A 21,255-nucleotide genomic window follows, 5' to 3' on the forward strand; every position below is an offset into this window, starting at 1 on the left:
ATGGCGAGAGAGGAGGAGATGGGTCTGATGGGATAGAGAGAGATAGATAGAATCATATAAAGAGGGTAGTGAATGAGTGTCCTTGCAATTGCCAGAGAGGAGGAGATGGCTCTGGTGGAATAGAGAGAGAGAGAGCTCGATAGATATAGGGTAGTGAATGAGTGTCCTTGCAATTGCCAGAGAGGAGGAGATGGCTCTGGTGGAATAGAGAGAGAGAGAGCTCGATAGATATAGGGTAGTGAATGAGTGTCCTTGCAATTGCGAGAGAGATGGGTCTGATGGGATAGAGAGAGACAGACAGACAGACAGAGCGAGAGATAACAGATAGAGAGATAGAAAGAATAGGGAGATAGAGTCAGAGAGAGAGATAGAGAGATAGGTAGATAGAGACAGAGAGAGAGAGAAAGATTAGAAGATGGAGACAGAGAGAGAGAGAGAGATAGAAAGAGAGAGATAGAGACAGAGAGAGAGAGAGAGAGAAAGATAGGAAGATGGAGAGAGAGAGAGAGAGACAGAGGCTAGTGAATGAGTGTCCTTGCAATGGCGAGAGAGGAGGGGATGGGTCTGATGGGATAGAGAGAGAGAGAGATAGAGAGAACGAGGGTAGTGAATGAGTGTCCTTGCAATGGCGAGAGAGGAGGTCATGGTTCTGCCGGGATAGAGAGATAGAAAAAAGGATAGATAGAGAGATTAGTGAAAGAGTGTCCTTGCAGTCGCGAGAGAGGAGAAGGGTCTGATGGGATAGAGAGAGATAGATAAAAAGATAGAGAGAGAGAGAGAGGGTAGTGAATGAGTGTCCTTGTAACGGCGAGAGAGGAAGAGGAGATGGGTCTGATGGGACGGGCCTTGGGATTCCCCTCGGGTGCAAAAAGATGGCGCCTTTTCCGGCGCAGGCGACGACCCGGCTCGAACCGAGCGGGTCCGCAATGGCGCGCTCTCCCTTTCAAATTCCCAAACCGGCCGAAGATCGCGCTCTCAACTTATCAAGGTCAGCGGCTCTCCCTCGACCTAATCCCCCACCCCGCCCCTTCCTCTTCTCCCTTCTCTCCCTCTTCTTCTCCTGCGCAATTCCAATTCCGACCATCCCCACCCATGGCCGGACGCCTGTAGCCCAAACGCCGTTCCCTTCTCCTTCTTCCTCCCCGTTCAAGAAACGATAGGCCATGGCGGGCTTGGCAGCCAACGAAGGAGTCCCCCAATGGCTCGACGCGCTGATGAAAGACAAGTTCTTCAACCCCTGCGCGGCCCACGCCACGGCGAGGAAGAACGAGCGCAACGTCTTCTGCCTCGACTGCTGCCTCACCCTCTGCCCTCACTGCCTTCCTTCCCACCCTCCCCATCGTCTTCTCCAGGCAAAAAAACAAAGAAATCCAATCACTCTCCCTCTTCAAAAACCCCTTCAAACCCTCGTCTAACTCTCGCTTAATTCCGATTTTCGCAGATAAGAAGGTACGTGTACCACGACGTGGTCAGGGTGGACGAGCTCGGCAAGCTCATCGACTGCGATCTCGTGCAGGCGTACACGACGAACAGCGCCAAGGTGGTGTTCATCAGCGAGCGGCCGCAGACTCGCCCCTTTCGCACTTCCGCGAACGTCTGTATAACCTGCGACCGGTCCTTGCAGGAGCCCTTCATCTTCTGCTGTCTCTCTTGCAAGGTTCGTCGTTCATGGCGCGTTCAAAGATTTGAGCTTTTTAAGAAAAAAAAAATTAAGTTTTTTGGGTGCGATTCAGGTGAAGTATCTGACGAAGACGGAGGGGGCGATGGCGAAGAACCTCTTCCGGTGCGATTTTCTGCCGTTGCCCAACTCGAGCGAGCTCGACGAGGACGGGCAGATGACCCCCGACTCGGTCCTCGACTCGGCCGAGGGCTGGCCCGGCGCCGGCGAGTCCGCGCGGAAGAAGCGGTCCGGCCGGCCCGCCGTGGCGGGGATCTGCGCGGAGGCTGCTAACCGCCGCAAGGGCGTGCCCTGCCGCTCCCCTCTATACTAATTTCTCTGAAAAATTATTGATTCTGATGAAAAGGAGCGATCTTTACGCTACCCTTTAGAGAGAGAGATGCGGGTTTTTTTTTAGTTTTCTAAACGAGAAATTCTACGCGACGGGCGATCTTGGCGAGAACGCCTTCAATGGCGAGGTCGACGGCGTCCTTGGCGGCGCTCCGGCGAGGGCGGTAGACGACCCTCGGCGCAAGTTGGAGAAGCTTCTCGCGCATTCTTCTGATCTCGGCTTGGGGGACGGCCAGGAGCGTTTCGGCGATGCTGATTCCGCCGGCGACGACGTCTTCCTTGGGGATTAAGACGGAGAATTGGGGGAATTCCTCTTCGGGCAAGTGCCAGGCGTACTGGGTCTGAGCCGAGTCCTCTTGGAAGAAGACGGGGATGCAGCCGGCGACGATGGCGTCGAAGGTGGACCGCCGGGTGGGGGTCTGGCCCGGGGGCTGAAGGCAGAAGACGGACCGCAGCATGGGCCGGACGTAGCGGACCGGCTCGCGCGCGCAGACCCCTCCGGCGCAGTCCACGAGCTCGCAGAGCTCGCTCCGGTTCTCGCACTCGGCCCGGATGCTCCGCCGGATGTTGGGCGGCGACCCGGGCCCGCCGGCGGCGCCGCCGGCGAACATCATCAGCCTCCGCCGCCGCGCCCGGCGCGCCCGCCCGAGCCAGGCCTCGAGCCGGGCCTGGCTCGGCGGGTGGAACGAGGTCAGGTAAGGCACGGCCTGCTCCTGCCACGCCCACCGCCGCGACTCCAGCACCAGGGCCGTCACGTTGAAGAACTCGGGCAGCTGCAAGAACGAAGTCCCCCAGACCGGCGGGTCCGCCTCTAGGCTCTGGGAGAAGTCCCACGCCGGCCCCGCCATGACCAGGAAGTGGTCGTGCCCCCGCCGTCGATCCCAGATCCGAGGGCTGTCCTCGGTGAGGAATTCGAAGAGGTCCAGCCCGTGGTCGGCCGAGGAGTTGATCTCCGGGCCGTAGAGGTAGCGGAGGGCGTCGAGGGAGGCGTAGTAGGGGAGGAAGATGGCGTCCGCGGCTAAGGGGTTGGGCTCCAGGCAGGGGTAGTCGAGGAGGCGGCGGTGGAAGAGGGGCTCGAGCGCGGCGGAGTCGGAGCGGTACCAGGAGACGGAGTGGTCGAAGGTCTTCTCGCCGAGGCCGTCGTTGGCGAGATAAGGGCAGAGATCGTCGTAGAGTGGGGTGTAGGCGGAGCAATTGAGGAGGAGATCGTCGTTGAATCTCGCCGGCAGCCGTCGGATGTGGATCCGACGGCCGTCGCAGAGTTCTGCTTGGCCGGTCGCCGCCGTGGCGGCGGCGGCGAGGAGGAAGAGGAGAATCGCGCCGCCCGAGCTCATCTCTGATTTGATTTCTGAGAGCCCCGCCGATCGGGGAAGAAGAAGAAGAAAGGGGGGTTTGGGTTTGCCGGGAATAGCGGGCTTCGTGGCAGTTAGACTTGACCAGGCCCTCTTCCTTATTGGGCTGATTCCTGGCCCACTATCTTCTTTACCTTGTTTGACGGTTGTCTGATGTCTCTCTCCTTTGTATAATTATGCTTCTAGGGTTTTCTCTCGATTCCCCCAGATTTATGTAGTTGTCTGTAGAGGGGAAATTGCCTTATTTTATAGTCGACAGATGTCTCTCTCCTTTGTATATTTGTGCTTCTAGGGCTTTCTAAACTTCTAAATTCCCCCCAATTTATGTAATTGTTTATAAAGGAGAAATTCCCTTCTTTCCCTTATTTGGCATTTGTCAGATGGCTCTCTCCTCTGTGTATTTGTGCTTCAAGGGCTTTCTAAACTTCGAGATTCCCCCAATTTATCTAATTGTTTTTAAAGGGGAAATTCCCTTCTTTCCCTTATTTGACAGTTGACAGATGTCTCTCTCCTTTGTATAAGTGTACTTCAAGGGCTCTCTAAACTCCTAAAATTCCCCCCAGTTTATCTAATTGTTTATAAAGGGGGAAATCCCTTATTTTCCTTATTCGGCAGTTGACATATCTCTCTTTCCTTTGTATATTTGTGCTTCAAGGGCTTTCTAAATTTCTCAATTTCCCCCTATTTATCTAATTGTATATAACGGGGAAATTCCTTTTTTTCCATTATTTGACAGTTCACAAATGTCTATCTCCTTTGTATATTTGTGCTTCGAGGGCTTTCTAAATTTCAGATTCCCCCCGATTTATCTAATTATTTATAATGGGGAAATTCCCTTCTTTCCCTTATTTGACAGTTCGCAAATGCATATCTCCTTTGTATATTCACAAATGTCTGTCCCCGATTTATCTAATTATTCAAGGGCTTTCTAATCTTTTGATTCCCCCCAATTTATCTAATTGTTTATAATAGGTAAATTCCCCTTATTCCCTTATTTTATAGTTGACATATATCTCACCCCTTTCATATTTACACTTCAAGGGCTCTCAAAACTCCTAAAATTCCCCCCAATTTATATAATTGTTTATAATGATGAAATTCCCTTCTTTCACTTTTACTATATATCACAGATGATTGCGCTTGTTTAATTGCGCTTCCTTTGTTTAATTGCGCTTCAAGGGCTTTCTAAACTTCAAAATCCTCCCCCCCACCCACCCAACAATTGGTCTAATTGTTTATAACAACGATCCAGATGATTAAATTGTCTATCTAATTCTCGCGTATTCTGGATGAGTCTACGTCTGGTGTACGAAATACGATCTGGAGGCCGTACATATCACTAAGCATGCCTCGGGAGACGAGACAAGGGGATTCTGGATGGAGGATGATATGATATCTATAGTAGTACAAAACGGGGTTGCTCATGAGCCGCGGGTGTGACACGTGTCAGATTCTGGGGGGGCCACGATGGGGGGCCCACCATTTTCACCGGTTTTTTTTCCTTTTCTTTTAGAGACGGAAAAAGACGTCGGTGGTTATATTTAAAGGCGCTGATTCATTCATATTTTTATATAAATACGTCTCGCGGCAATTCCCACCGCTTCTTTTTTCTCCCTTTTTGTCTCCTCTTTCCGCGCTGGTTATCCTGCGCCCGGAGGAACTCGTCGCCCGTCACCTCCAAGGTTGGTAATTTCTATCGTTTTCCTTCGCTTCATGTGTTAATTTGTCTCACGATTCGATTAGATTCTCGCGATTGGCCGGCGGAGCTCCGTATGAACAATGGCGTTCTCCTGATTGCTCAATTGTGGACTTTGAGGCTCAATTCGTTCAGTTTCGGCCGCGTTCTGAGATTTTCGTTGCAAAATATTCCGACCCTTGTGGCTGAGGAGCCGCTTGGATAAGTGTTTTGTTTTTTGTGGATCGAGGTGCGGTGGAGAAATGCGATCTCCCTGTCCCTTTCATCTGCTACGTTTATTTTCTTTACCGCAGGATAATCTGCTGGAGCCGTACTATCTCGGGTTGGCGCTGGATTGCTGGAAAGACGGGCTTCTATCTTTACCACGTCTGTTTTTTTTCCTTCTGAAATGGGTTTTCTTAGATCTTTTGTTTGCTTCGGCTGCTCTGCTGTTTTTCATCTGTTTTTATGCATGAATTACCTGTTTTTTTTTTTTTTTTGGTTTTTCTTTTGTTTTCGCTTATTACCATGCGAGGGTTAATTGTGCCGGAGTTTCTTGATCCTGGATCAATGCGCTCCCCATTATCTGCAAACTAGCTCCCATCATCCATCTATTCGTCTTTTTTTTTCATTTTTTTCATAATTTCCTAAAGTGGAGGAGCTAGGAATTTGAGCAACGAAGGCATTATCATCGACGAAAACTGTTTAGAATATATTTAGGATGAAACGGAATGGACTCTGGTTTCTACCCTCAGCGCATCAAAACTCGACAATTCTCTTCTACCTTGATTACTGTTTCACTTTTTCTTGATTCTTTCTTTCATCGGTTGCCAGGATAAATGGAGTGCCTGGCCCCGGGGGCAGAATTAATTTCATTTAATGGTTGGTCGTACAGAATATGTGTAATTTTGAATGTGTCGTTTCCATCCTCTATTTCATTGTGATCGCCTGTTTATAGAGGTAAAATCGTATAACTAATTTGACAAGGTGCCGTTTTTTAAAATCGCTGATTTTCTTTATATTCAATAAACGGAAATTTCCGTCTATCCGCGATTCAAAGAGTATTTGTCGTAAGGCCTACCGTGTTTTCGCATTTGGTCTTGGCGTTCACTGGAAACTCTTTTATTTCTAGGATTTCTTGCTTTCAACGTCTATTGAACCGGTTCACTTACCAGTTAAACCCTCTCAGTTTCATTTTCTCAATATTACCGGCGATTTATCCTTGAGAACCCATGGGGCAGTTTATCTGTCCCGAGTTAGATTTCTCACAGATCTAATACATCTCTATCTGTTCTTCCAGCGATACAATTCTGATGCAATGGATTATTCTCTGCACTCATATTAACCTGAAAATCTCGAATTTCAAGAGGCACGAGTATTAAACACCTGCATGAAAATACAATGCTATTCTGGGAGAAGCAGATTTCGTGCTCAACTCCATTCACCTGGCAAATAGTTTCATCATCTGAATTCTAAAAATACTGGAGCTTCAAGAAAGAGGTGGCCGTGGGTTTCGTCGATAGAATACTTGGTCAGATCTAATTTCCCTGTCAACTGAGGCCACCAAGTTAACCAGAAATCCATGGATATCAAGTCAAGTAACAACTCTCCTGTTCTGACTGACCCGGTGCCGTCAACCAAGTCAAGACTGGGCATCAGATCTGATTTGCTCGCATACTCTTCGTCATCGTCGACATGTTCCTCCGGTTCATACTCACCCATCCCCCGGAAAAAGACCATTCCTGGAAAGATGGAGGACGTCCGTGCCAGATCATGGCTTGACGACATGATATCTTCATCGCCGCCCCGCAGGAAGCAGAACAAGGACCCACGTGTTGACTGTCCATCCGTTGACTTTGACGCCGTCTATCGCGCATGGACGGTGAGATATATCTGACATATTTTTAATCTGTTACTTTCCCCATCAAATGACGTGGATTCATGGTGCAGCTGAGGTACCCATCTGCTCTGGGAGCTTTTGAGAAGATCACCAGATTTGCAAAGGGAAAGTGCTTGGCTCTGTTCCTGGACTATGATGGGACTCTCTCTCCTATCGTGGACGATCCTGACCGTGCATTCATGTCCGACGAGGTATCTTTCATCAGTATAATCGGCAGTATGATATCTAAAAGTACATTCAAGAATTATGTTATTCTATTTGTCCTCAGATGCGGTCTACGGTGCAAATAGCGGCAGAGCACTTTCCAACTGCCATTATAAGTGGAAGAAGCCGCGACAAGGTCCCAAATCTTCCATATTATCTTTCTCATTCTATCCTTAGAGAGAGAGATAGAGAGAAAGTTAAATCTCTTCTTTTTTTTTATGCTTTGGACGTTGTCCAGGTCTATGAGTTCGTTGGTCTTCCAGAGCTTTTCTATGCAGGAAGCCATGGAATGGACATAATGGGTCCTCTAAGGACGTCTGGTTCATACTCAGATTCCTTCATGGCCGCTGACCGACGGGTTAGTGGACTGTAACTCTCATCCAAAGTCAAACTGATTTGCCCGTTATCTCTCATCCCCTTCCATGGCGAAATTTTTCAGGAATTTAAGTCGTTCCAACCGGCCCCCGAGTTCATACCGATGATCGAGGAGGTAACCGCATTTCTGGATTTTCCTTAACTCACATTCAATTTCTTGTAAAACTTTCGTCTTTATCTTTCTTCAAAATGGGCAGGCGTTCATGCTCCTCGTCGACAGAACAAAGAAGATCAAAGGCGCCAGAGTTGAGAACAACAAGTTCTGCATCTCCGTGCATTACCGGAATGTAAATGAGAAGGTTGGTGTTGAATCTAGAGGCATCTCCAGCGTTGACTCAGAGGACCCTGACCGTTGACTCTTTCTCTCATGGATTCAGTGGTGGGCCAGCCTGGCGCAAATAGTCCATGGCGTAGTGGAGGGCTATCCTCGTCTTCGGTTGACTCACGGGCGCAAGGTTTTAGAGATCCGACCTGCTGTCGACTGGAACAAGGGGGAAGCCCTCAAGTTCTTGCTCGATTCCCTCGGCATGGATGACCCTGACGCTGTCCTCCCCGTCTATCTCGGCGACGATCAGACCGACGAAGACGCATTCAACGTCGTTGACCCTTTTTCTCCTCCGTGTTGAATTCCCCGTAGATCTTCTCGTTGACTTTTGGTCTTTTGAGCTGCTCAGGTCCTGAGAGAGGAGGGACGCGGCTGCGGCATTCTCGTCTCCTCCGTGCCCAAGGAATCCAAGGCCTCCTTCTCGCTGCGAGACACTTCAGAGGTAGTACCCCTGTTGACCTTGGCTGCTTACTGTAGATCTTTGACTTTTTACACTGCGTTGACTTTTTAGGTCATGGATTTTCTAAAGTCCCTCGTGCAATGGCGGCAGTCCAAGTCTGCTCAAGACTGACAGTACTCTCGAGTATTGACTTTCAAAAGTCAACGCTCTCTGTAAGGGGAGCGGTGGGCTCTTGCTGGAGCTGACTTTGACCTGGCAAACAACTAAATATTGTAATCGCCTAATCTTGAACCCGCATTTCATAATTTATTTACGGCGGTGGTGTAAATGAAAGTGCTAAACATGCGAGTTGGCTTCTGTTGGGCCTTGGTATTTATTTTCGTGGTTTCTTGGATAGAACGCGTCATCCGTCCCTATTTCTGATAGACTGAAGTCTGAAGGAACGGTGTTTGATAACAGAACAGAACGGACTGGGATTAGTAAAGGGTTCTGTTCCGTTTGGATGTCATAACGGACGACGAATTGGTTCTGTCCTGATTAAAAGATAAAAGAAGTTTTAAAAGATAATCTAAAAAATAGGCCCTGTTTAAAAAAGAAAAAATGTTTTAAAATATTCTAAACTGCCTTTTCAATTAGAAATAAAATGATCTACTGTCCTGTAGTATAATATAACTACCCACTTTGTACCATCCACTTTTGAATCTCCTCTATCCATTAAAAATCCTGATGAAATAGAACTAAAAAGGTTTTATAAATTGCTTAATCAAATAAAATAGAACGATTTGTTGTCATGTCCTATGATACTATCTACTTATCACTATACACTATCCACTATCAATTGGCATGTCGGACGACAAAGATGTGTGACGGATACATCAGTGCTAAAAGATTAACATTGTCCGTGGCCACTCGCTGGAGAACTCGTCATCTGATGATGATGACATCATCATACTCTCGTCCCACTACCCTCCGTCATCGTCATCATCGTTGTTGGGGAAGCCGTCCGCATCGTCCATTGACGTCATACCTGACCAAAACGGACGGTTGACGACGATGACGGATGACGCCTAGGGATGCATACTATGATAGTACTTTCCAGTTTCCAGTATAACGCGTCATCCAATGAGTGTCACTGCAAAGATGACGTATAATCCGTCCCGAATCGTCCCGTCCCGACGTCATCAGTCGTTATTGGGCTTAGTTAGTTGTGGGCCATTCACTGCCCTAACAATCGTCTGTTAAGAGAAAGGAGGGGGAAGCTCTTCTACTCCGACCGATGTCACGGTTGTTGAACGGGCACTCCGCCGCTACCCCCATCGATCTCTTCTCCTAGAATGATGAATTCGAAGGCATTGTGCCAAGCGAGGCGATCGAGATCGATCTCCCGTCTTCTTCCCCGTCTTTGGAGCTCCACGGCAAGCTCTGAACCGGTCGTTGAGGACGCCGTTCGACACCAGGTTCAATTCTTCTTCGTTTTGATCTTCGCCAGCGTCTGTAATTGTTAAAAAACGCGACAATTTTCAGGTGCTCGTGGAAGGTCGAGCGAGTTCTCGCAATGCGGTTCTCAACCGGCCTGCCTCGCTCAATGCCATCACCACTTCAATGGTCATCCCCTGCCGGAGTTTTCCTCTCTTGCGTGATTCGGTCTGGTCTTCTCATTGTGTTTGATATAATCTACTTTTCTATGGATTAGGCTGCACGGTTGATGAAGCTTTATAATTCCTGGGAAGAGAACCCTGATATTGGGTTTGTTGTCTTGAGGGTGAGTGTGGTTTCCTCGAAGATGACTTTGTGGGATTGATTCCAATGTTTTTATTTGGACATGCATTTAGAATCATTCTTGATTCTCTGAAGGGCAGTGGCAGAGCGTTCTGCGCCGGTGGAGATGTGGTGACTCTCTACCGTTTGCTCAATCAAGGTATGATCGAAAGGAAGTTCTTGCACCTGCTTATGACATTATGTTTGAATGAATATTTTCAATTGTGAAGCCCCCTCATGACATTATTAAATTTCCTCTTATTGAGCGTAATTCAATCTCAAACCTCGCACTTCTTTTGGTTTTTCCTTTTAGTTCTTCAGCAAAGAGAACCTACCATCTTCCATTACTAATTATCACTCAGTTGGCAAATTTAGTCTTTGCTATGTTGACATTTTAAAAAACTCGTATGAGAATGTTAAAGAGGGTTGCTCATGTTTGGGATCAGAGGAGAGGCAATGAGTGCTTCATTTAAGATCTTAGAGAGCTCTTGTTTCTTCTTCAATGAGGTTCCCATGATTTACTCATTGTTTTCTTTCTTCAATTCACCGAATGTTTGCAGGGAGGATGGAGGATTGCAAAGAGTTTTTCCGGACTCTTTATGAGTTCATCTATATTCTGGGGACATTCTTGAAGCCACATGTGAGATAGTTTGGCTCTGGAACCTTCCCTTTCATTCTGTTGTTACGACTGGGCGAAGATGATTCTGCTTTCGATATTTTTTTTGGAGGATGAGTGGCTATTGAAAAAAATCCTTTTCGACTTGGAGTTTTGAGTTTGAAATTATTTCTTTGACCAGGTTGCTATCTTGAATGGCATTACGATGGGTGGTGGTGGGGGAATCTCTATACCGGGAACATTCCGCATTGCAACTGACAAAACCGTATGTATTATCTTCAGGTTTTCGTTTTTCTTTCAGTGGAGGGAAAATCAAACCTGATAAAAGGGCAGTGTTTTGCGTGATCTAACCTTCGAACCTAAACTTTCAGTCAGTTAAGTTGCATTCATTGAAAAAAATAAGCATCAGCTTTGAAGCTTGGCTCTAAATCTTGAAAAAAAAGCATGCCGTTGATGGTCTTTCACGATATCATTATTGTTGTTGTCCTTCGTCCAAGTCACCCATCATGATAATGACAATGCCAAAGTTTAGGAACGACTATGGAGAATTCATCATCATCTTCCAACGCTAGCCAATGATGATACGCTTATTTTTCTATTCATGTTAATAATAGGGACTCACAAAAAAATTTACGGTTTGATGACCTGCAGATTTTTGCAACACCGGAGACGTCGATTGGCTTCCATCCTGATGCGGGGGCATCATTTTATCTTTCCCATCTCCCTGGTTATCTAGGTAAGCTCCCTGTTATAGTTCCGGATCGTCCCTTACGTGGACGAAGGACGGCATGGGACGAATTTCGTCCTGTCCTACTTCCGATGTTAGCTCAGGGACAAATGACGGGACGGTAAGCTCCCGAAATTCGTCCCGGACGAAAAAACACATTTTATATTTTTAATATATTATAATATATTATAAATTGTCCTAGCGAGGCCACGTGGCAACATCTCAACCATCGGATGTGAATCCGGCGGTTTTCCGTCCAGATTCGTCCATCCATCACCCGGAGACCTCCGGACGGACGATTATTCGTCCCACGGGACGAAAACTGTCCCGTCCGGTGGTCCCTGGGACGAATTTTCGTCCTGAAATTTGCCCGTATCCTCGGACGGGACGATTTTTTTGTCCCGGGACGAAAAAATCGTCCTGTCTGCGTCCCTGCACTATACTCCCTGTCCATTTTCAGCTGCCAATGTATTGTCACTCTCCATTTGTAGACGACATATGTTTCAGTTATTAATGAGCGTTTCTCAAAGTTCCCCTTTTTTAAGAGAATTCAATTCTTAGCTCCATGTCTAACATGATATTCTCTCTTCTATACTCCGCGATTCTCTCAGGAGAATACCTGGCGATGACTGGGGAACAGCTAAATGGAGTAGAAATGGCAGCTTGCGGCCTCGCCACACATTATTTCCCTACCGAAGTGCGTTGGCTAGCCTGATCCGCATTTTTACTAAGATGCTCTTTATACTTACGTGCCATTTTTGCAGAGGCTAGACTGGATAGGAGAACGGCTTGGGAAGTTAGTCACCGACGATCCCTCTGTCATAGAAACATCCCTGGAACAGTACTCTGAAACCGCTTTCCCTGATAAGAGCAGTGTAGTTCGCAAGTACTAGATAATAAATGTTCTTCTTCATTGAATGTTGGCTACGATAATTTATTCATTGACAGTTTAATTTGTTCAGATTTGAGGCGATCGACAGGTGCTTCAGTCTGGAAACCGTCGAGGAGATCATCGATGCTGTGGTAATCTAGAAGGTTTATTTTTATTTTGGATATCTGATCAAATAGTATAGTTCGTCAGTAGATTGCCAGATTCCGATCGTATAGCCCTAATGATCAGATCAGCAAGATTGAGATCGAACCAAGTCGGCTGATTTAATGAGTAGAGCTGTTTGCCGATGCGATTACCACGGCTCAGATTGGTTGATTGACTCTTCGATAAGTCCATTAATCAAAATGAGCAAGTAGATCCAATCGGATGCCCTGTAAATAAAATAAAGAGCATTTAAATGATACATAGGATGCCACTTTTTTGGGGGGGGGGGTTCATTAGGTATTTCTTACACATTTACATAGGTCCATCAACGGGTCAATCCGTCCGATCAAGCATCAGATTGATCGAGATAGATCGGTTTGATGGACGGTCAGATGGATCCGACGGATCATTCAATCTGATCAAAAGATCGCATCATCTTCATCTTCTCACAGAGGTTTCTTGCTCAGGAAAAAGAATCACATGATAAGAACCGCGACTGGTGCAAGTCTGCTCTCAGGAAACTCAGAGAGGCGTCTCCATTGGCTCTGAAGGTCTCCTTGAAATCTGTAAGCGCCTCAGATTCCTCTCCCTGACCTTGATCGCTGTGATATCCACCGTCAATTTCTCGATCTCGGCAGATCCGCGACGGCAGATATCAGTCCCTCGACCAGTGCCTCGCCAGAGAGTATCGAATGTCTCTCCAGGGCATCGCCCAGCGTATTTCCAGCGACTTTTCTGAGGTTGACTTTTTAACCGTTGACCGTGGACTTTTACCCCGAGTTGACGTACGCGTCCTCTGCTGACAGGGCGTCCGAGCGCGGCTGATCGACAAGGATTACTCGCCCAAGGCAAGCGTTGACCTCTTTTATTCATTCCGCTTTCTTATATCCAGTGGTTTAACCGTTGTTTTCTCGTGCCTTCGTGGACAGTGGGACCCGCCGACCCTTGCCGACGTGTCAAGTGACATGGTTGACTTCTACGCGTCGCCTCTCGGCGAGTTCGAACCCGATTTGAAGCTGGCGACCCAGTCGCGGGAGCCCTTCGTCTGACTTTGACTGGGAAGTCAAACAGTCAACTCAGACTTTTTTAAAAAACCAAATTTCCGACGGTTTTTCAAGAAAATATTTAAAGAAAGGTACACGGCGGACTGGGGACACTTTATCGCTGTATGTTTTTGTCGGATCGTGATAAGGTCCAGCTGGCAGTTTATTCGCCGTCGGATCTAACCGCGTCGTGCGGCTCTCGTGAAGCGCCTTTCGTTAACGGTAAGTTACCGAATGGTGTAAAAGGCCAAAGTTTCGACACGTGTCGTGACGTGACTGGCCAGTTCTGCCGAGTGCCGGCCAATCTGTCCCCGGGTCTCTGATCCTTGCAAGCTATAATACAACGGGCAACTGCCTTATCGGCGAGATCAAGATTCCATCTCGAAGTCGATCTCTCCGCCATGGACGAGGAGCTTCTCGGCGGCGCCGCCGCTTCCCGGAGCTCGCCTTCTCGCCGTCGATGGCCGATCTTGATCTCCGCCATCGCCATCGCCGCTGTTCTTCTTCTCGCAGGGATCAAGCCGGACGTTGCAGAAGAAGAACCTTCGAACCTCGTCCCAGCATCGCCGATCTCCCGCGGCAAATCCGCAGGCGTCTCTGAGAAATCGTCCGGCGCGCTCCTCGGCGAGCCAGATCTCCGCTTCCCATGGACCAACGACATGCTCCTCTGGCAGCGCACCGCCTTCCACTTCCAGCCCGAGAAGAACTGGATGAACGGTGTCGCCCCCCCTCCCTCTCTCGATCTTCTTCTCCTTCTTGTTTCTTCCGATTTTCTCCGTCGATTAACGCGTTTCCCCCTTTCCATGGCGGTGGCGATTCCTCCGCTTCAGATCCAGACGGTACGCTCTATCACGGAACAGAATTTCCCGCCATTTTCAGGAATTTGAAAAAAATTGGGGGGGATATGCAGGGCCGCTGTTCTACAAGGGGTGGTACCACCTGTTCTACCAGTACAACCCGAGCTCGGCGGTGTGGGGGAACATCTCGTGGGGCCACGCGGTGTCCCGCGACCTGGTCCAGTGGCTGCACCTCCCCCTAGCCATGGTCCCGGACCGCTGGTACGACGCCAACGGCGTCTGGACCGGCTCCGCCACGCTCCTCCCGGACGGCCGGGTCGCCATGCTCTACACCGGCTCGACCAACGCCTCCGTCCAGGTCCAGAACCTCGCCTTCCCGGCTAACTCCTCGGACCCCCTCCTTCTCCAGTGGGTCAAGCACGACGCCGCGAACCCCGTCCTCTTCCCCCCGCCAGGCGTCTCCTCGCTCGACTTCCGCGACCCGACCACCGCCTGGTTCAGCCCCGGCGACTCGTCCTGGCGCCTCGCCATCGGCTCCAAGGACCGGCACCGGGCCGGGGTCGCGCTCGTCTACTCCACCAGAGACTTCCTCTCCTTCGAGCTACTCGACGGGGTTCTCCACGCCGTCCCTGGCACGGGCATGTGGGAGTGCGTCGACCTCTACCCCGTCGCCGTTGGGGGGCTCGACGGGCTCGACGGGGCCGCTAATGGCGATGGGGTGAAGCATGTGCTCAAGGCCAGCCTTGACGACGATAAGCACGATTACTACGCCATTGGGAGTTATGACCTCGCCGCGAACGTCTGGATTCCTGACGATCCCAGTGTCGATGTGGGTATTGGCCTGCGGGTCGATTACGGCAAGTACTACGCTTCGAAGACGTTCTTTGACCAGGAGAAGCGCCGGCGACTTCTCTGGGGATGGATCGGGGAGACCGACAGCGAGTGCACCGATCTCCTCAAGGGCTGGGCCTCCGTCCAGGTTCGTCTCCTTCCCCAACCTCTCTCTTCTTCTTCTTCTTCTTCTTCTTTCCCAACCTCTGCCTTCTTCTTCTTCTTCTTCTACTTTCCCAACCTCTGCCTTCTTCTTCCCCAAACTCTGTCTTCTTCATCTTCTTCTACTTCCCCATACTCTGCCTTCTTCTTCTTCTTCCTCTACCCCAACCTCTGTCTTCTTCATATTCTTCTACTTCCCCATACTGTCTTCTTCTTCTTCCCCAACATCTGTCTTCTTCTTCTTCTTCCCCAACATCTGTCTTCTTCTTCTTCTTCTTCTTTTTCTTCCCCAAAATCTGTCTTCTTCTTCTTCTTCCCCAACATCTGTCTTCTTCTTCTTCTTCTTCTTCTTCTTCTTCTTTTTCGTCCCCAAAATCTGTCTTCTTCTTCTTCTTCTTCCCCAACATCTGTCTTCTTCTTCTTCCCCAAACTGTCTTCTTCTTCTTCTTTAACTTCCCTTTCTCTCTGATTTTGCAGTCGATCCCGAGAACCGTTCTTCTGGATCAGAAAACGGGGAAGAACCTGCTGCAGTGGCCGGTGGAGGAATTGGAGACTCTCAGAGAGAGCGCCTCCTCCTTCTCCCGCGTGGAGATCTCACCGGGGTCCGTCCTGCCTCTCGACGTCGGCATCGCCACTCAGGTACAAACCAAGTACAAAAAACTAGAAGAAGAAGAAGAAGAAGGGCTCGTCTCTGAACGTGCTCGTCTTCTACTCAGCTGGACATCGTGGCGGAGTTCGAGGTGGGCTCGGTGGCGCCGGAGGCCGAGCCGGCGTACAACTGCAGCACCAGCGGCGGCGCCGCCGGCCGCGGCGCGCTCGGCCCGTTCGGACTCCTCGTCCTCGCCGACGACGGGCTCTCCGAGCAGACCGCGGTCTACTTCTACCTCGCCCGCCGGCCCGACGGCGAGCTCGCCACCTTCATCTGCCAAGACGAGCTCAGGTACTCTCACACCTATAGTTCCGGATCGTCCCGGACGTGGACGATGGACGGGGCGAATTACGTCAAACGATAAAACCGTCCCGTCGAGTCAAACAAAGGCCGAGACGGGACAAATTTCGTTTCGTCGAACGAAATTCGTCCCGGACGAAAAAAACCCATTATATATATAATTTTAATATTGTAATATAAATTTTCCTAAGTTTTTCAAGGAAAATATGGGGGAGAGAGAATGCAAATGGACAGATGTACAATTAATTCTGAGCGGCGTCAGTTGGCACGCTCAAAAAACTTAGAAACCTTGATGCAAACTGTCACATCGGGGCCACATGGCGAGATCTCAAACGTCGGTTTTGTCGTCCCACGGGACGAAAAACGTCCTGTTTGGTGGTCCCCAGGATGAATTTTTGTCACGAACTTTGTCCCTATCCTCAGACGGGACGATTTTTTTGTTCTGGGACGAACAAATCGTCCCGTCCGCGTCCCTGAACTATAGAGATCGGCAGTATAGATCAGGGACGCGGATGGGACAATTTTTTCGTTCTGGGATGAAAAAATTGTACCGTTCAAGGATTAGGACAAATTTCGGGACAAAAATTCGTCTGGGAACCACCAGACGGGACGGTTTTTGTCCTGTGGGACGAAAAAATCGTCCGTCCAGAGGTCTTCGGACGATGGACAGATGAATCTGGACAGAAAACCGCCAGATTAACATGCGACGGTTGAGATGTCGCCACGTGGCATTGCCAGTACAATTTATAATATATTATAACCTATTATAATATACTAAAAATGTAAGATGTGTTTTTTCGTCCCGGGACAAATTTCGCCCCGTCCCGTCCTTCGTCCACGTCCGGGACGATCTGGATCTATAATCGGCAGCTCTAAAAAACTCCAACTTTTTTCAGATCTTCCAATGCCAATGACATCGTCAAGCGCGTCTACGGCAACTCCGTCCCCGTTCTCGACGGGGAGAAGCTCTCCGTTCGAATCCTGGTACGAAGGGGACATCGCTCTCTCTCTACTCGTTGATGTCAACGTCTCTGATCTTCTTCTTGCTTTGTTACTTGGGTTGACGGTCGCAGGTTGACCACTCGATAGTGGAGACATTCGCGCAAGGGGGGCGGACGTGTATCACTTCGAGGGTGTATCCGACGCAGGCCATCGGCGGCGCCGCCAGGGTTTTCCTCTTCAACAATGCTACCTCCACCGCCGTCACCGCCGTCTCGGTCAAGATCTGGCAGCTCAGATCCGCTGGGATCCGGGAATATCAACCGTCCGATGGGATCTGAGTTTGATGGTGCTGATGGAAATATTTGTTTGCTCTTCTCGTTGTGTTCATCATTGGCCGGAATAAAATCTTTGATGGAATGAATGAGTGGTTGTGTTCTTACACTTCAAGAGACGGAAAGCTCCTCTCTGTGCCCATGAATCGGTGACTCAACAGGTAAATACTTGTCTGGCTTTTTGCTAATAATCTCTCTGTTATATACATTTTTATCCTGTCTAAACTTACACTCCAAGAGACGGAAAGCTCCTCTCTGTGTACCCACGAATTGGTGATTCAACAGGTAAATACTTGTCTGGCTTTTTGCTAATCATGTCTCTGTTCTACCCATTTGCTAATCAAGAGACGGAAAGTCCTCTGTGTACCCATGAATCGGTGACTCAACAGGTAAATACTTGTCTGACTTTCGCAAAATACTACCATTAAAAGATTCATACAGATCACTTTAGTGAACTGCTCTAAAGAGCACCCACCATTTGTCATAAGTGTCTCCACAATAATGGCCATAAGATCATCTATACTAATGGATGTTTATCTAGAGTATTCAATGAACATAAATATTTACAATGCATGCTTGGAAACTATTGATCACTATATTATAATATCATCATAATTCTATGTCATTTCACACATTCAGGGACTTCCTTGTAAACATCATACAAGAATAATAATGGATTACTATTATCTCAAATGATATATAATAAATCATTAAATTATGATTGGCTTGATGGCCGCATAATATCCATTAGTAAGATTCAAAACTAGTTTCTCTCCCCAAAAAATTCTCCTAAATAGCTCTAAGAGTCTAGATGGATATAGAGTATTATTATGAAAATAACCTCCAAATTTAAGCTCAAATAGAATTCTGATTCTCAAAATAACACATTTTAATTTGCCCTAACCTCAACCATTGGATCCTTTTTCCTTCTCCACAATGCAGCCACAAGCTGAGTTGAAATTAAAGTTATTATTCTCTCTACACACCATGCCCTGATTGGTATATACATTTTCTCTCCCATGACGGCCTTTTTAATATCAATTACCTCTGAGATATTTCTCTTCATGGTGAACAAAATATGAAACTCTCTTTACCTTTAACATTCACATTCACTTTTTCAACCAATCCCAGTTTTTTTCTTGTGTGTGCATGCAAAGATCGTGTGTGCATCTATTACGTTCTAAATTTCTGCACATTTTTGGTGCCAGGTCACATGTATCCTATCACATTGATTATGATTTTAATCTCCGAATTTTCTTGTTCTACCATTTTTCCTTGCACCCCTGAATCGACATGATTAGTCTATTGATTAGCCATTACAAAACACATTTAATTAATATATCAAGCCTACAATAACATTTATTTATTCATTTGATCTTTTCTCACTTACAAAATGTCAAAACTCCTTTAATCATTCACTTTAGGCTTTTCTATTTGATCCCTTTCCCATTCTTCTGGACAACTTCCCACTTAAACAGAAATTCCATAAAAATTATTTGAATACAAAAACATCATTGGAAAAACTATGAGGCCCCCAATCTATTTGGTTTTTGTAGAATCAGCCATGCACCCAACATCTATACGAGCAATGTTGATGTTGGATGGTGCCATCTTCCTATCAGCACACAAAAGAGGGAACACTAATGCACTCAAGGGGACAATGGTTTCTAATATAATGCTTCACACTCTCTGGGCCCGTGTGCATGCGTGATTTACACCATTATTGGTGGATACACCACAAATGGCTACGGACATGAGTGTACTCATCGATGTTCTGCACAAATGACGACAATGAAGCCCATCTTTGTCCTTGGCAACGACTTATGTAGAACTAATGCTGGTCTTCGTGTGAAACATTAACTGACCAGGGTCATGACAATACGATTAGGGAGACCTCCAGATGTTCCACATAGGGTGTCAGATCTAGAGGCATTGGAGAATATCCTTTGCCAAAGTCCCACAAGTGCGTATTGCGCCGGGTAGGATTGACCGTGGGCGCATATGCTGTAGGAGCAGAGCGTGGGAACTGACAATCCAGCAGCAAGTGGGGGGGGGGATGACCAGGTGGGTTTGGCGTGGTGCCTTCCTCACGTCGTTGATGTAGTGACCAAGCACCGGATTACCTAGGCTGCTGTGGTGTGCAACCAGGCGCGACTGACTCAATAAATTCTCCTAGCAATATAGTAAACAATGTTGTCTCTCAAGGGTCTGACCCCACTACTCCTTCAAACTCTAGTATACTCAAAGCCTTTCATTGCAATTTCAAAGGCAGCTTGACTTTCTGAACAAGATTGAGGCTGACACACTTTGAAACTGTTAGTTTGGCCTGCACAAGTTTAGATGCATGATAAAAGCCTTCAACTGATTGAGGCATAAAATTCAAAATTTTTGTTTAGTGATTAAAATGCAATTAATGATAATGAACGGTTAAATGTAAGACATAAAAATGTATTAACATATAAACTATCACTGGGCATCGTTTTTGGGAACTCATTTTTATATGGGGTTTCAAAGTTGATAAATTATTAATAATGGCTTAGTCTAAGCTAGAATGATGTATAAACGTGCAAAACATTCAATATTTCTCAACCAACTACTTCAAATTAGTCAGACATTGATTATATTGTGATTTTCCAAACAATAGTATCACTTTGGTGAAAACAAAATAAATATAATGATCATCGCTCTAATTATAAGAAATTTTTTTATTTCGGAAAGCCTTTTTCAGCCTTCTATGCACAAGTGACTGTATAAGATATTAGTGTTTGATTCAATTTCTATTAATTTATAAATATCCTTTTTAATTAATAAAATAAAGTCAATAAAATAAAAAAATTCCGCTCCTAAATTGGAGAAATTGTTTCAATCTCATATCAGGTAGAAAAAATCCACCCAGTATTAAAATATGTAGAAATGTTTAAATCATGCACTATGTTATAATCCTTACACATAAGTGTGTACTTGTTGCTTTAAAACTGAAATAAAGTCTAAGTAGTTTTGAAGTTCGAACATATAAATCATGCATCCTCAAAGTTTTGGCCGTCATCTTCATACTAATGAAGAAACAAAGTACGAGCTCAGTATATTTTGAGATGGTATACGAATGTTTCTATGGTTCACCTATATGTGGCTTGACCATAATATTCATACTAACGAAGATATCAAGCATTAAGTCTACATCTTGAGATGGTATACGAATGTTTCTATGGTTCACCTTTATGTGGCTTGACCATAATATTCATACTAACGAAGATATCAAGCATTAAGTCAACATAAAAATTTCAACTTATTTCTCTCGTCATTCATAAAGATCTTTATGTAGTTTGTTACTGTTGAATGTTTTACAATACCTGAGTTTGCAGTCAATATCACTGTCCTGAAGTTAAAAGTATTAACACAATGGATTTTATTTGAAACTGATTTTTTCATAATTCTTTTACAGTATCTACTTGCTCGCATGGTTGAACATGAGTTGGAAAGGGTTTTTGATTCCATTTGGTATTTAAAGTAATAAATCACCAACTTGGATAATCTTCAAAATAGAAACTTATGGATTTAAAGGCAATGAGATAACCTTTCATCTTCAACATTTTATAACTTGATTAATATTAAGAATAATGAATTATTAAATGAATACTTTCACATGACATTGTGCAAAAATATTCATAATAATGAATTTACCTTCCGTCTCTCATTATATTTTTTATAGGACACAAAAAATCTTCAGGAGAAATTACCTAGAATATTTCATTAGAGTAAATTTTTTTAAAATACCTTATACTATATAGTGATTCATATGAATCAATTGAATTTAATTTTTCCT

At 46.5% G+C, this 21,255-nt stretch overlaps 5 protein-coding genes across 7 annotated transcripts; 4 read left to right on the forward strand and 1 right to left on the reverse strand.

Annotated features, from left to right (window-relative positions):
* The first annotated feature begins 63 nt into the window (after positions 1 to 63).
* On the forward strand, positions 64 to 2,041 carry LOC144716743 (PLATZ transcription factor family protein). Its single transcript, XM_078591983.1, has 3 exons — positions 64 to 1,352; positions 1,442 to 1,657; positions 1,734 to 2,041. Exons 1-3 carry the CDS (start codon positions 1,164 to 1,166, stop codon positions 1,989 to 1,991), a joined length of 663 nt encoding a protein of 220 aa, XP_078448109.1. The 5' UTR covers positions 64 to 1,163; the 3' UTR covers positions 1,992 to 2,041.
* LOC144716741 (Exostosin family protein) lies at positions 1,992 to 3,400 on the reverse strand. Its single transcript, XM_078591980.1, has one exon. It carries the CDS (start codon positions 3,340 to 3,342, stop codon positions 2,080 to 2,082), a length of 1,263 nt encoding a protein of 420 aa, XP_078448106.1. The 5' UTR covers positions 3,343 to 3,400; the 3' UTR covers positions 1,992 to 2,079.
* Positions 3,401 to 4,929: 1,529 nt separating this feature from the next.
* LOC144716738 (putative trehalose-phosphate phosphatase F) lies at positions 4,930 to 8,596 on the forward strand. Of its 3 annotated transcripts, none has more exons than XM_078591974.1 (11): positions 4,930 to 5,042; positions 5,104 to 5,422; positions 6,336 to 6,917; positions 6,986 to 7,126; positions 7,204 to 7,275; positions 7,378 to 7,497; positions 7,579 to 7,629; positions 7,712 to 7,813; positions 7,892 to 8,110; positions 8,189 to 8,281; positions 8,351 to 8,596. In XM_078591974.1, the coding sequence occupies exons 3-11, from the start codon at positions 6,618 to 6,620 to the stop codon at positions 8,408 to 8,410; spliced, it is 1,158 nt and encodes a 385-aa protein (XP_078448100.1). In that variant the 5' UTR covers positions 4,930 to 5,042; positions 5,104 to 5,422; positions 6,336 to 6,617; the 3' UTR covers positions 8,411 to 8,596. The 3 variants fall into 3 exon arrangements, with proteins under 3 accessions (XP_078448100.1, XP_078448102.1, XP_078448101.1); XM_078591975.1 differs by having other exon boundaries at positions 4,987 to 5,042; positions 5,350 to 5,422; XM_078591976.1 differs by lacking the exon at positions 5,104 to 5,422 and having other exon boundaries at positions 4,937 to 5,042.
* Positions 8,597 to 9,493: 897 nt separating this feature from the next.
* On the forward strand, positions 9,494 to 13,602 carry LOC144716742 (small ribosomal subunit protein mS47-like). Its single transcript, XM_078591982.1, has 14 exons — positions 9,494 to 9,696; positions 9,764 to 9,844; positions 9,933 to 10,001; positions 10,094 to 10,157; positions 10,558 to 10,637; positions 10,795 to 10,878; positions 11,265 to 11,349; positions 11,952 to 12,037; positions 12,105 to 12,226; positions 12,303 to 12,363; positions 12,844 to 12,942; positions 13,015 to 13,116; positions 13,183 to 13,224; positions 13,306 to 13,602. Exons 1-14 carry the CDS (start codon positions 9,574 to 9,576, stop codon positions 13,423 to 13,425), a joined length of 1,218 nt encoding a protein of 405 aa, XP_078448108.1. The 5' UTR covers positions 9,494 to 9,573; the 3' UTR covers positions 13,426 to 13,602.
* Positions 13,603 to 13,767: 165 nt separating this feature from the next.
* LOC144716739 (beta-fructofuranosidase 1-like) lies at positions 13,768 to 17,541 on the forward strand. The gene is made up of 7 exons (XM_078591977.1): positions 13,768 to 14,136; positions 14,250 to 14,258; positions 14,330 to 15,195; positions 15,687 to 15,848; positions 15,926 to 16,149; positions 17,055 to 17,142; positions 17,232 to 17,541. Exons 1-7 carry the CDS (start codon positions 13,821 to 13,823, stop codon positions 17,436 to 17,438), a joined length of 1,872 nt encoding a protein of 623 aa, XP_078448103.1. The 5' UTR covers positions 13,768 to 13,820; the 3' UTR covers positions 17,439 to 17,541.
* Positions 17,542 to 21,255: the final 3,714 nt, after the last annotated feature.

Source organism: Wolffia australiana, chromosome 2 (assembly GCF_029677425.1).
Source record: "Wolffia australiana isolate 7733 chromosome 2, ASM2967742v1".
Lineage (NCBI taxonomy): Eukaryota > Viridiplantae > Streptophyta > Magnoliopsida > Alismatales > Araceae > Wolffia > Wolffia australiana.